At 44.7% G+C, this 14,101-nt stretch overlaps 1 protein-coding gene across 7 annotated transcripts in view; it reads left to right on the forward strand.

Moving 5' to 3' along the window:
* The window catches only part of ENOX1 (ecto-NOX disulfide-thiol exchanger 1), a 303,170-nt gene that overhangs the window by 160,941 nt on the left and 128,128 nt on the right, over positions 1-14,101 (forward strand). For all 7 annotated transcript variants that reach the window (XM_044926837.2, XM_044926836.2, XM_044926838.2 and 4 more), the window contains exons 8-9: positions 2,326-2,432; positions 6,314-6,431. In XM_044926837.2, the coding sequence (XP_044782772.2) occupies positions 2,326-2,432; positions 6,314-6,431 (225 nt within the window). The remainder of the gene's footprint in view (positions 1-2,325; positions 2,433-6,313; positions 6,432-14,101) is intronic.

The raw sequence follows: 14,101 nt of genomic DNA on the forward strand, positions 1-14,101 counted from the left end.
CTGTTGTATATCCCCTCTGTTAACAGCCTTCCCTGACTGCTGGCAGAATGTTGACTTTCACCCCCCAGATACTCAGTCTCAACCTGTCCTGTGCTTTGTCCTCAGGCCTGGTGTCAGGACACCCACCATTCAGGACACCGTCATCTAACCATGATGCTGGTTAGAGTTCTACTATTAAAAGCAGTGGAGCCCTTTACTCTCTAACAATCCCATGATCACCACCCTGGACAGATAATCTCATTAGACGGTGGATCCCACCGTGGCCTTTTGGGCCGGCTGCTCTGTGTTGCCCCTGCAGCTCTGTGTTGCCCCTGCAGCAGGCAGCTTGAAGCCCCAGATTCTCGCAGCCTCCCCGCAGACAAAGCAACAGGAAACCCAGGCGGCAGGAGTCGAACCAGTTCTCCACAGCCGCGCAGCTGAGCGGAGCCCTGGGGGTGGGTGATCAGGGGAAAGTCAGCACCAGGGGTGGCTTGGCGGGACTGGCCTGGCAGTGTTCCTTCCTCTAGGTGAGGCGGGAGAGGGGAAGTGAGTGTACTCAAGGTGGGGGAGAGCTTAGCTGCCCACAGATCCTCCTGTTCCAAGTAAGCGCAACGAATTCATCAGGTGACCGGAGGATGAAGTTTGATAAGGAGATTCGGAGTTGGGATTCCCTTGAGGCAGAAAACAGTCCACGGGAGAGCCCCTGTGAAAATCACCACAGAGTGAGAAGTAGTTACTCGTTAATATTAGAAGATATTTACCATGTAGTAGGGCTTCCCGGGTGGCTCAGTTGTGAAGAACCCACCTGCCAATACAGGAGACATGAGAGACGCAGGTTCGATCCCTGGGTCGGGAAGATCCCCTGGAGGAAGGTATGGCAACCCACTCCAGTAATCTTGGCTTAGAAAATCCCCATGGATAGAGGAGCCTGGCGGGCTACAGTCCATAGGGTCATGAAGAGTCAGACACGACTACATCGACTTAGCCAGCACCGTGTAGTCAGTGAAGGAAATCCGCTTTCTTCCTCTCCTCCATCACACACTTGTTTGTTTTGTGGGCTCACTTTTGAAATCAGGGCATCAGGTGCTGCTCTTCTGCGGGCATTATTCTATTTCTCTTTGACATTCTTTGGATACCTGGAAGATTGGGAAGAGCTTTGATGTCCTTTTTTATAATAGAGCCCTGGGAAATCACTTAAGAAAGATTTATGTTAAGTAGAGCATTAGCATCCATAATAAGCTCATTTTACCTGTGCTTTCCTAACATTTCCTAAATGTTTAGAAGTTCAGGTTTAATCATATGGTTCATTCAGTGCCACGATTTCCTTAATCCCGTGCTTAGTAGATTGGTAACTGCTTGAGCAAAATTAAATCTGCAGTCGGTTGGCTCCATCTCTGAGCTCCACTGCTAAGAATCCTTTCCTTTCCCTGGAGAGCTTTGTTCACCACCCCTCAGCACTGACCATAGACATAGCACCTCGCCTGGAAGCCACAGAAGTGCTACGTTAAGTTAAAGTGATAGAAGTAGAACTTCAAGGGTGTTGGGAGCCTGAGGGGGAGGGGAGCATCATGAAAGTGAAAACAGAGTCACCGAGAATGGTCCGTGGCTGTGCTGAAACCCTGGAGGGCGCCACATGGTGTTGCATTAAGATCTGCATGCACTGTGCCGCTGGTTGGGTGAGAGCCTCGGTCTGTCTTCAAGTGGAGGCAGTGGCTCCTGTTTACTGCCAGAGGGCTGGAGAGCTGGCTGCAGTGGGTGCCACGGGGGAGAAGGGGGGACCAACGAGTGAAAATGGCCTTGAGATCGAGGGGAAACGTGACACCACTACTCACTGCCCCACCTTGGAACTTGGACACGGTAATGTCTTCAGAGGGCGGCAACAGGGCCCTTGAGATGGAGGCCAGCAGAGGGAAAGATGGATGTTTGGCTCTTCTCGTTCAGCCACTCCACCCTGGCTTCACTTCTCAGGCGCCCACCCGGGCGTTCCTGGATCTGTAGATCTGTATCTGTATGCCACCACCGGTGCCTGGATATCTATAGATCTACGTCGACAGATCCACCAAGTCATGTTTTTAGACACCCAAGAAGGCTTGGGTGCCAATGTCCATGCCCTTTCCCCAGCTGTATTTAGAACTTGTGTCAACCTAAAGTTGTGGAGACAGACTTGAAGGGAGACCTCCCCAACCTTGCTAACATGTAAGTACAAAAAGGCACGAATCGGATGGATATGGATGATGTCATTTCTACTGTGACATCATCTGTAGACTCTTAGTGCCTTTGCTTTGCTTCCCTGGAGTGATCACAACATAAATTACTTGTCTTGTTTGACTTCCTTGTTCACCAAAGTTGAGCAGATTGTGGCCGTTTTCAACGCTTCTACCAGACAAAAAGCTTGGGACCATTTCTCGAAAGCTCAGCGCAAGAACATAGACATTTGGCGAAAGCACTCTGAGGTTGGTGATTTTATTATTACTTTCTAACCACCGTCACACAGCTGGATTGGCAGGGAAGAGTGTGGCTTCAGCCATGATGGTTTCTGTTACAGCGGGCAGTCCACCGGCCCGTGTCCTGTCTCACTGTCAGCCCCACATCCAGCTCAGATTGGTCCCCTGGTCCATAAAAGCAGCTGACCTGATGCTTGGAGGACGGAGAGCTTTTCTTTCCTGCAGAGAAAAGCATCTCTCCCATTCATAGTAAAGAGCTCGGAAATAAGCCCTTGGCGTAATCGTTGTGCCGAAAAAGTGTAACATAAAGTAGAAAACTGGTCTTTACTGAGTTGTTTTTTTTCCCAGTATTCTGTGGCACCATGGATACCATTTGCCCCTTGGCTAGAAATGGCAAGTGTGCCTTTCAGCCACATCTTCTCATCTTAAGCAATGTTGTAGTCCCCTGTGCCAGCCGATGGGTCCCGTCAGATCCCTCCCCAGAGCAGATGTCCCTAGGTAGTGAATGTCTCGGCTAGCACTGCCCACCTTTCTGCATCCGTGCATGTGTGAAGTGTGAGTATCTACCCCGAGGCAAGAGCTCAGACCTCAACCTTCCCTGCCACCTACAAGAACCAGAATGTGTCATGAGTCATTGCTCGTCCAGCTGTTATTTTTAACCCTGCAGTGTAGTGTTCGCTTTGAACCTGTAATTTGAAAGTAAGTATACTGTCTTTGTTTGCTTCTTCTTTTTTTTATTTAACGAGAGAATATCTTTCATTTGGATGCTTCTCCATCTCTAGCATGTTAATATTAAAGCTCTCTAAATGATAACCCCCTCTTTCCAAATCCCAAACTTATAGAAGGTAAGGTTTATTTATTTAATGATTTTGGCTCACACTTGGAAAATAAGTGTTTTATGTAGAGTTTGAGGAACCACAAAGTGCCGGGGAATCAATCATCTGGGTAGCATTTTAAGTGCCCATTAACTAATGCTAAATTACAGTTGAATACCAATGGCTCTGGATGTAGCATCCACATGCATACCAAATGAATTCTTTATTATCACTGTGATTATGGTGAATACTGAATGACTTCACAATAATGGGACACTTAAAACGCTAGTGCAATTTATTATGAAGAAGGACATTTTTTATTTTGTTCACAAATTCGGAGAATGTGGCTGGTGACTGATACAATTCTGTTCCTCTGCCCAGGATGATGGATAAGGAGGAGGTGGGGTTTCTCTTCATTGTTGGGGAAAAGAGGGGCAGAAAACCAACAGGAGCTCATCTCAGGCTCTCGCAGACACTGACTGACTCAGGACCCATGTCAGGGTTGATTTTCAGGAGGAAAGAGTCCTGGAAATCAGTGATGAAATATCCAAGATGAGTGTTCTGAGACACTCATTGGAATCCACAAAGCACGATTCAGGTGTGGGAATGATCTGCCTATGAATTGTTTGCTTTTTTGGCTTCACACAAAACCAAACATACTAGGAGAAATGTTAAGAGAAGGGCAGGTGGCTTAACTCTGGATAAATCCAGACCTACCAAATCTGGCATTAGTACGTGAGTGTCAGCAACTCATTGATCCATCAGGCTTCCTGCCATGTCTGGTCCTGCTCCCCAGCCCTGCCGCTGCCTCCTGTGCAGGGCCATCCTCTCCTTTGCTGAACAGGACACACAAAGGGTTCTGGCTTTGTCCCAAGGAACCCTGCTTCTTCACTCCTCCCGGGAGGCAGAAACAGAAGCAGTCCAGAGAGATGCTCCTGGAAAGGGTCTTTGCATCTCCCTGCCGCTCCCACCGCCTCTTTTGATATACCAGGAAATAGAATTCTAAATTACCTTTGATTTTCTCTCCTCCATGTTGCCTAACTGATTAAATACCGGTTGGCAGTTTAACATTGTGGATGATTTCTCAGTTGCATATAAGCTTGATAATTGGCTAGATTTTTTCCACGTTCCCGTGAACAGCATCTGTTAATTATCGGCAACACCTTTACAGATTTATTAGAGTGTACTAGTGATTTACTGCTGAACCAGAGGCACCCTGTGGAAACACCCACCGCTTTTTGTCCCCCCTTCAGTTTTTTTTTCCTTTCCATCACCCTTCCGAGAACAGCTACTGTATGACAGTTTGTCATTAATTGTAAAGACTAAACAACAGACCCTTTCAGCCTCCTTTATTCTTTCCACCTGAAGTTTCTTTGTTTCGAGTATTTTCAGGCCACCTCCTGGGGAAGTGGGCTCCTTGTCAGTGGAAAGATTAGCTGTCCACAATCTAAAAACCTCCCCACTAATCACATGTGACAACCACCTCCGAGCTCCGATGGTGTTATTAAGGCGGAATTGGAACCTCTCTCTGCTGGGTGGCACGGTCAAATAAGGGAACGCTGCCTTCATCCTTGTGCCGCTCAGGACTGCCCGGTGACGGGTGGTCCTGTCCCAGGGACGTCCCTTCTACCTCTCCTTCTCCCTGTCTTATGGCTTCCCTGTTTCTGCAGTAGTGCTTCCTGGGGCTCAGAGCTGACCGTGCGAGCGTGATTGGCAAAACATAATTCCCCATCCATCGTGCTTCAGTTAAAATGTGTGCACTATGGAGAGAGGAGAATTGAGAGGACCTATAACAGAATAATACAGACACATCCATCCATTGAAAGGGCACTTTGCGTTTAAAGTCATGCCACTAACACGCTAGTGTTGTGATTTAGTTTTATTGTGAGTCATAGAGTCATTTATTATAAAGTGAAATTATTTTAACTGTTTGACTTTTATTTAGAGACCTTGGTTTAAATGGGGAGAAAAACAATAATGCAACCCTGCTCTTATTTTTTTTTTCCCTCTTTGAGATCAGAACATGTAAGAGAACAGTATAGATAAGAATTTACAAATATATAATATCCAGCTTGATGCAAAATAGTAATATAGTAATTTAATGTAAACCATTACAGTGTCCTGATTTTTAGGCACAGTGGTAAACAATTTATTATGTAAGTCTTTATTTTTGAAAATGAATTTTAACATAACACTTTTCCATTCAAACAGCCTTGTATTACTACTATCTCGTTTATGTGTGAGTAGACTGAGACTCAAAGAAATTAAATGCCTTGATTACAGTCACTTCTCTAGGAAACAGAGAAAGATACAATCCTTAGATCTTAAAGGGATGCTAAAACAACCATTACATCACAAACAATAAACCCCTGTGATAATGTGAAACACCAGAAAAGAGGGCATCTGCTTTTATTTTGTCCTGGAACACCTTTGGATATCTGAAGTGTGTGTGTGTGTGTGAGAGAGAGAGATCACATGTGGGCACATACATTCAGGGACACTATTATGCATGAACTTAATTTTCAACTTAACCAAATCTCACATGATGCTAAGAATGTCACATGCATTAACTTGTTTATCCTCAAAACTCTTATTGTCCCACTATCTCAGTGAGTGAATTGACCCTAAGAAAGATGAAATATCCCTAAAGTGACCCCGGTGGTTCAGGGGTAGATGAGGCCTTTTTAAAAATTCTCCTGTGTGCATTCCTAATCACTAGCTGAGCCCCTCCTGCGTGCCATTCCTGGTAATAGACATTTCTGTGGGAGCCTCAAAATAGCCCTGCCAGGGTGGATGTTATTGCCCCCATTTTTACCAAAGAGGAAATTAAGACTCAAGAGATTGAATATCTTGCTGACGAGCCCTTGATTCACCTTTGGTGAGCAGGGATTTCTTGCGAATCGGATACCGAATCCCTCGGTATCCCCAGACCCCGCAGAACTCCCCTCTGGGTTAGGTGGGGCAGCGTATGGGAGGTGAAGACATGTCTGTATCAGTCTTAATACCCCGAGAGACCGCTGAGAAAGCAGTGTCACGTGTCTGCGACTCTGACGCCCATGGGTCCTCTGCTTCCAGGAACTTCGGAATGCTCAGAGTGAGCAGCTTATGGGCATCCGTCGCGAAGAAGAGATGGAAATGTCGGACGATGAGAACTGTGATAGTCCCACTAAAAAGATGAGAGTCGATGAATCAGGTAACGCTGATCACCACCACAGCCCTGTGAGCTGCCGTAATGGTCTTCCTAATCTTAGCTGGGGCGTACATATCGGCAGGTGGTCACATCACTCACTTTCATTTGAGTTACGCTAAACTTTTCATCTTTGAGTGACTCTGCCTTTTATTAATAGAACTTGAAATTCCTTTTTGGAAACATAATGATTTAAATTGTCCCATTCGTTTCTTATGTGCATGAGTCTGGGGCTGTTAAGACATTTTTTTTTCGGGGACATTTGCCTGTTCCCATAAAAATCCTCTTCCAGAGTGTGGCAGCCACTGCTGATGCTGAAATACAGATAAAATTTGGTTTCAATCAGTGTACTTCTTTCATGGGAAATGTTTAATCCCTAAAGAAGGTTTCTAGCCTCCAAAGCAACATGCTTGGAGAATTAGATTTTTTTCCAATAAATTTTAGTTCCTAACCTATGATCAAAGGGATGGCCCTATTCGGTACCAAGAAAGGGGCATCAGTCCTTGAGTTATAAAAAGGAGAGAGGCTTAGAGAGAACCTTGCTTTATATGCTCTGACTAATCTGAGAGGCCGACTTAAAACTCTTTTTCTCAAATTGTGTGTAATTCCCTCGGTGTTGTATCAATAAAAGCACACAGGGGAAATGCTCACTCAGAGGTAGGAGACACCCGGGGAGACTGCTTGTCTGAGGGGAGGAGTGTTGTCTAAAGGGCCTGGGACAACCACCCTTGCCACCTTTGCCAAAAAGGGAATAAAACAGCCCCCTCTCCCAGGCCTTTTAACAGGAAGACTCAGGTGACCAGGAACAACGGATTTTTATGAATTTGTTAGTAGAGGCCAAGATCAGGATTACAAAATGATCAGGTTGTCAGGATTTCAAAGTTGTCAGTTAGGCTGCTTCTGTGTCTTGGCTGTTGTCAGGAGTGCTGCTATGAACATAGGTTACGTGTATCTTTTTGAATTAGAGTTTTGTCCAGGTATATGCCTAGCAGGGGGATTGCAGGATCATACGGTAGTTCTATTTTTAGTTTCCTGAGGGACTTCCGGGCTGTTCTCTACAGCGGTCGTTCCAGCTTATATTCCCACCAACAGTGTCCGGGGGTTCCCTTTTCCCCATATCCTCTCCAGTGTTTATTGTTTGTAAACTTTTTTTAATGATGGCTGTTCTGATAGGTGTTTTGATTTGCATTTCTCTAACAGTTAGGGATACTGAGCATCTTTTCATGTGCCTACTTGCCATGTGTATGTCTTCTTTGGAAAAATGTCTATTAAGGTCTTCTGTCCATTTTTAAATAGGGTTGGTTGTTTTCTGTTGTTGTTTATTTGTATGAGTTGTTTGTATATTTTGGAGATTAAGCCTTTGCCAGTCACATCTTATTTCCTTCCAGTCCGTAGGTTGTCTCTTCATTTATTTTTTTTTTTAATTTTATTTTATTTTTAAACTTTTCATTTATTTTTTATGGTTTCCTTTACTGTGCAAAACCTTGTAAGTTTGATTAGGTCCCATGCATTAATTTTTTAATTTCTATTGCCTTGGGAGACTGACCTAAGAAAATATTGGTATGATTTAGGTCAGAGAATGATTTTCCTGTTTTCTCTTCTAGAAGTTCTGTGTTGTCATGTCTAATGTTTGAGTCTTTAAACCATTTTGAGTTTACTTTTGTGCATGACACGAGCGTGTGTTCTAACGTCATTGATCTACATGCAGTTGTACAGCTTTCTCAGCACCATTTGATGAAGACATTGTCTTTTCCCCATTGTATATTCTTAGTTCCTTTGACAGAGAGTAATTGACCGTAGGTGTGTGGATTTATTTCTGGACTCTGTTCTATTCCATTGATCAATATGTCTGTTGTTGTACAGATAACCACACTGTTTTGATTACTGCAGCTTTGTAGTATTTTCTGAAGTCTGGGAGAGTTATGCCTCCTGGAGACAACCTAAGTGTCCATCGACACACGAATGGATAAAGAGGATGTGGTGCATATACACAATGGAATACTACTCAGCCATAAAAAGAGTGAAATAATGCCATTTGCAGCAACATGGATGCAGCTAGAGATTATCATACTAAGTGAAGTAAGTCAGAGAAAGCACGGTATCATTTATATGTGGAATCTAAAATATGGCACAAATGAACCTGTCTACAAAACAGAGATAGACTCACAGACACGGAGAATAGACTTGTTGTTGCCCAAGGGGAGCGGGGGGAAGGAGAGGGATGGACTAGGAATTCGGGATTGGCAAATGTAAGCTATTACATTTAGACAAGATAATCAGCAAGGTCCTACTGTACGGCACAGGCAACTATAATAAGTCCAGTCTCCTGGGATACATAATGGAAAAGAATGTGTGTGTATAACTGAATCACAGCAGAGAGTGGCACAGCAATGTAAATCAACTATACTTCTATTTTTTAAACTAATTAATTAAAAAAAAAAATTTTTAAGCTGTCAGAACACTCTGTTTCTGCAGTGCTTTAGGAGAGAATACCTGAAGCATAAGATGATCACAAGAAAAAGCTCCTGCACAGAAGTATACAGAGGAGAGTTTCGTTTCCTTAGAGCAGTGGTTCTTGAAAACATTGTTCCCCAGTCCAGCAATATTAGCATCACCTAGGACCTTATTCAAAATGTTAACTTCTTGGGTCCTACTCAGGACTTACTGAGTCAGAAACTCCAGGGGATGGAAGAGGAGGGTTGTGAGATCCAAAAATCTGTGATTTAAAAAAGCCCTGTGGGGAATCCTGATGCAGGCTCAAGTTTGAGAGCCAGGCCTTAGAAAATTTCCCTTTCATCCTCAAATTCCATTCATTTAAATCTTTTAAAGCCTAGCGTAAAAGCAGGCATCACCGCGCTGTGTTTTGAAGCCATATATCTTTTGTCTGGAAAATGAACCAAACACTTATGTGACACATGTAATGTCTCTTATTAAACTGATGTCACGTTTCTCAGGACTGCTCGATTATTGGGTTTGGATTTGCTTATGTGAGGAAAGCACCTTCTGCCCAGCATTTCTGTTCTGCACACTTTCATATATCAGAAGAAGAGAGTGAGTTTGGGTGTGATTTTTCTTAAATTCAACAAGCTCTTCCAATAAATTAGTAAATTTTTTTCTCAAAAAAGGCTTTCATCATTTTTGAAGTTTCTAGATGTGGGGCAAGTTTGCACAAAACCCGGATCCTTAACAACCTTATAAGGTAGGTAGAGAAGACAAGACTAGGCTCAATCAGGAATTCTGATTGAAACTGTAAGTTTTTTTTCCTATTTGAGGGGTGGTGACATTTCTTTTTAAACAACCTACCAATTTCTCAAGTAAGAAATATGTATAATTTCATAGCCTACTCGGGAGCAGACAAGAATAATAATAAGCCACAGAGAAAATCTTACAGACTGTGGTAGTAAGCATGTTCCTATAGAATGACCTGCAATCTTTGCTCGAGAAGAATCTGCAAGATACCAAGGACCTCTCTTCTCAGTCAGGACCACAAAGATGCTCCCAGGAGGTTTGACCAAAGAGCCCTTCCCAGACTGCTATGACTTTTTTCCCCCAGGCATCTCATAAGAGCCTGAAATAGGACCTGAACTTGCAGAATGTTCTCTAGGCTTGTTCCTTTGGTTAGCAGAATTAATGAACTCAACCAGTACATGGTCCACACCAGGTACCCAGAGCAGAGATGAAAGAACCAGAGAGCAAATGCCAGGCCCTGAGGAGTTCTGAGTCTTTCTTGTGCTTTTCCAAACGAGATGGACCAGAGAACATGGCATGTGGTTTATGGGGAAAGTGCAGGACTGATGAGATGGAAGGGAAAGCCACCCTTGTTCCACCGGGCCCTCAAGACCCTGCCGAAAGGCAGGTGGTGGTTCTCTCAGCCCTGCCTATTGCGGGGGCACAACCTGAGAGCAGGAATCCCCTTGATCTTTGGCCAAGCCTCAGACAAAAGATCCCTGTGAACTACTGAAAGTGGTTCAGGTCCAGCTGCCTGAACCGCAGCCTGAGGGAAACGGGTCTTTCAGAGGCATCTCTTTAGGTAATAGGCCACTTATTTTTTTTTTAGGTACAAATTTGCATGTCTAGTCACCTCTTAGCAGGCCTCTGAAGACAGCACTTTACTGCACTGAAGGGAAATTGCCAGACTCACGATAGAAGTAAGCTTCTGCATCTTTTGCAGTGATTCCCGACCTTTTTGACACCAGAGGCTGGATTCATGGAAGAGAATTTTTCCATGGACTGAGGGGTGGGGGTACCGTTTCAGGATGATTCAAGCACATTGCATGTATTGTGCACTTTATTTCTATTATTATTACATCAGCTCCACCTCAAGTCATCAGGCATCAGATCCCAGAGGTTGGGGTTCCCTGCTCTAAGGAATCCCCTGGCCCTTCCTCTTCTTCTGAAATCTTGAGATTTTGCCTCAGACCTTTCTGGCAGCAGCTGACCCAGAAATTCTTAGAAATGCCAGGGGGGAATCCCCTCCTGGGAGCCTCCTACCAGCCCTGCCCTCCCAGAACAAAAAACCAACCTCCACAGGTTTTATTTCTGATGAGGAGATGGAGAGAATGGACTTTGGTTTTCAGAAAAGGAAGGATTTCTATGATACCTTGAGTTTAATTTTTTCCTTTAATCAAAGGTTTTCAGGCCATCCCTGCTCTTCTGATTAAGAAGAATGCTTCCTTGTACTTTGGCTGTTGACCGCTCCTGGTAATTTATAGTGTGTCTTTGGCCAGAGTTCGCCCAGACCAGCTGTCCCTTCCAGATCACTCTGGGCAGGCTGGTCACTGAGGCTCAGCAGGTGACTCTTAAAGAGGGAAAAGGGGTTTGATGGAGCCAAACTGAAATGCTGATGAAAATGAAAATGAGTTTTGTTAATACATTTGAAAATCAAGACAGACGTATCAAAAGCGTTCATTCAGGAAGATAGGCATCCTGCTCCAAAACCCCTGAAGATAATTTCTGATAAAAATTCAAATGTATTGTTGCACAGTCTGCCTCCTGCTGCAATCAAGCCAAACTTTTGAAGCCAAGTCTATTCCTACTTCCCTCACTCTCTCCTGCCCACTCCCTCTCCCTCCCTCCCCCCAGCTTGCTTCTCCCTCCCCCTTTCTCCTTCCTCCCTCCAGATCGCCAATGGAGGGGGCGCAGGAGTGCGCTGGAAGGAAGGGAAGGAGAGGGGAAGTCTGTCCTAAAGCGTAAGGCCTCGTTTGGCAGAACCTGATCAGCATCAGTGTTGAGAGAGTTCAGTGAGTCAGTTCATCTTGTGAAGCCCATCCAACTAGCACATGACAAGTAACTCAGTGGCTGTTAACTCTGCCTCTTACCTTAATCATCCTCCAACACCTGGTCCTGGGCCTTTCACCAAGTAAGTGCTCAATAAAAGTTGGTTGACTTCAGTCTTCTTCCTGTCTGTTTTGGATGGTGCCGTCCCGTAAGTCAACCAGAGGATGGTAGCCCTAAGAACACTTGCTCCGGTTAAACTGCAACGTCAGGCATTAAGTGGCGTGTTCAAACAGGGACGGTTGATTTCTCCGCAACGTTCAGAACTTTTGCATACCCGGAATTCCCGTGCCACACGCTGAAGAGGCTATGAACCAGAGAGTTAAAATTCAGTGTTAACCTAGTGATCAGCAAGCATTTGTCAGGCACCATCTTGTGTTCAAGGCACTATGGACCCAGGGGTACGGGGAGAGTTCAGACACAGTCAACCTTGCCCTCCTGGCTATAAGATGCTTTTTGAAGAGAAATATGAACATTTTTTTAAGTTAATAGAAATGCAGTGCCTGAAGCCAAATATGTTTTAAGCCATTAATTTAAATTCTGTATAAAACAAAATGAGCATCACTTCCAGTGTGTGTACCTCACGCAGTATTTGGTGAGTATACATTATATGTTGAACACAGATTTGAGAAAAGTAGAACTAAAACAGCCCTCGCTTAATACACAACCCTTAAACCATTCCATAACATACAGACACTCTTGAATTTTAACTACACCTCATTTAAACTCGGAGTTCTTTGTAGGGACCAATACTCTTAATTATGAAGAGTGTTGTCCAGGTTGTCGATTTTCCATGGAGACTCAACCACAGCATAGATACAGACTTCTTTTTAATTCCAGTAAGAAGTTAAACAAGGATTTTTGACAACTGAGTCACGTTAGGGACTCATAATTGGGTTATCAGTATTCAGTATGTCTGAAGTTTCATATACAGCCGGAAGTCAGGTTAAAAGATTAATAATCATAAAGCTCTCTCTGGCTATCCCTGATCTCTTTGAACACCAGGACTGCCTTCATTTTTCTGATTCAGTTTATTTCCTGGAAGGAAGTGCTTTTGAGAGCCATGAAGGAGACCCAACAGAGGCATTCCAATTAGACGCCAGCCCCAGAGGCTCACCTAAGGTGTTTGTAGACTTCCTGTTTTCACATGCGATGGTTACCCAAAAGAGAAATAAGAATGGTGATGTGTGTCCATCAGTTGCCACCGAGTTAAACATGAGCATTTTATTACCACAACTGAATGTCTTCTGGGACCTCCAGGGCCAGACAAGGAGATGTGATCAGCTACAATTACATGGCTTCAGGATGAAGAAATCAGTCTTCAGAAGTGCGCTGAGCAGCCAGCTTCGCTCCTAATCTCTTGACATGGAGCTTCATTTGCAAGCAGTCCAGGTTTTTCCTCTGTTTCTTCCTTTGTATTTTAATCTTGCTAATCTTGCCAAAGGAAATCAAATCGATGTTTATTTGGGACAGATTTTTCAGTTCCCTGGTGATTTCATGAGCAGCTGCAGTTCTCATCTCATGATGGATGTATTTCTGAGAAGTGTATAAATCATTCTTTACCTTTTATATGTAAGAGGTGTGCGTCGTGCGTGCTAAGTCGCTTCTGTCGTGTCCAACTCTGTGCGACCCTGTGGACTGTAGCCTGCCCGGCTCCTCTGTCCATGGCATTCTCCAGGCAAGAGTAGTGGAGTGGGTTGCCATGCCCTCCTCCAGAGGATCTTCCTCACCCGGGGTCAAACCCACATCTCTTGTATCTCCTGCGTTGGCAGGCGAGTTCTTTTTTTTTTTTTTTTTTTTTTTTTTAAAACCGAATTCCCCAGGGGGCGCCCCAGACGCAGAGCTGAGCCCCCGGCGGCCTGAGGCAGGAGCCTGGCCCCAATCCGGACGCAGCGCGCAACCCCCGACAGCAGGCGAGTTCTTTACCGCTAGTGCCACCCGGGAAGTCCCCACCCTGCGGTGGAGGGTTGCTCGTCACAGCAACACATCTGTCCCACCAGACCCTGCTTATCTGTTGTGTAAATTCACATTTGGAGCGTAAACTCTCTTTAAGCCAAATCCCTTTATAATCTTGTTTCTCTGTAGCACACAACAATGCCGTATTCCCAACATCGCTCTCATATATGCACAAATTTTCCATCATCGTGTGTTTCGTGTCGAATCAGTTCATGTTGCTGAAATTGTGCTGTGTCTCAGAGACCATGGATTTTTCCCTAATGCTTCAGCCACTTAGCTGTGTGGCCCCTCCAGAGAACCCAGGCGAGCCCTGGTGGAGAGTCTCTGGCCATCCACGCCTGGTCCATCCTAGCTTGGAGCCCAGGGGGCTCTCTGCTTGGTTTCCTGGGTGACAGCCCAGCACGTGCTTCTAGCCCTGCTGCATTTGCTCTCTGAAACCCTGGCTT

The sequence above is a fragment of the Bubalus bubalis genome, chromosome 13 (assembly GCF_019923935.1).
Source record: "Bubalus bubalis isolate 160015118507 breed Murrah chromosome 13, NDDB_SH_1, whole genome shotgun sequence".
Lineage (NCBI taxonomy): Eukaryota > Metazoa > Chordata > Mammalia > Artiodactyla > Bovidae > Bubalus > Bubalus bubalis.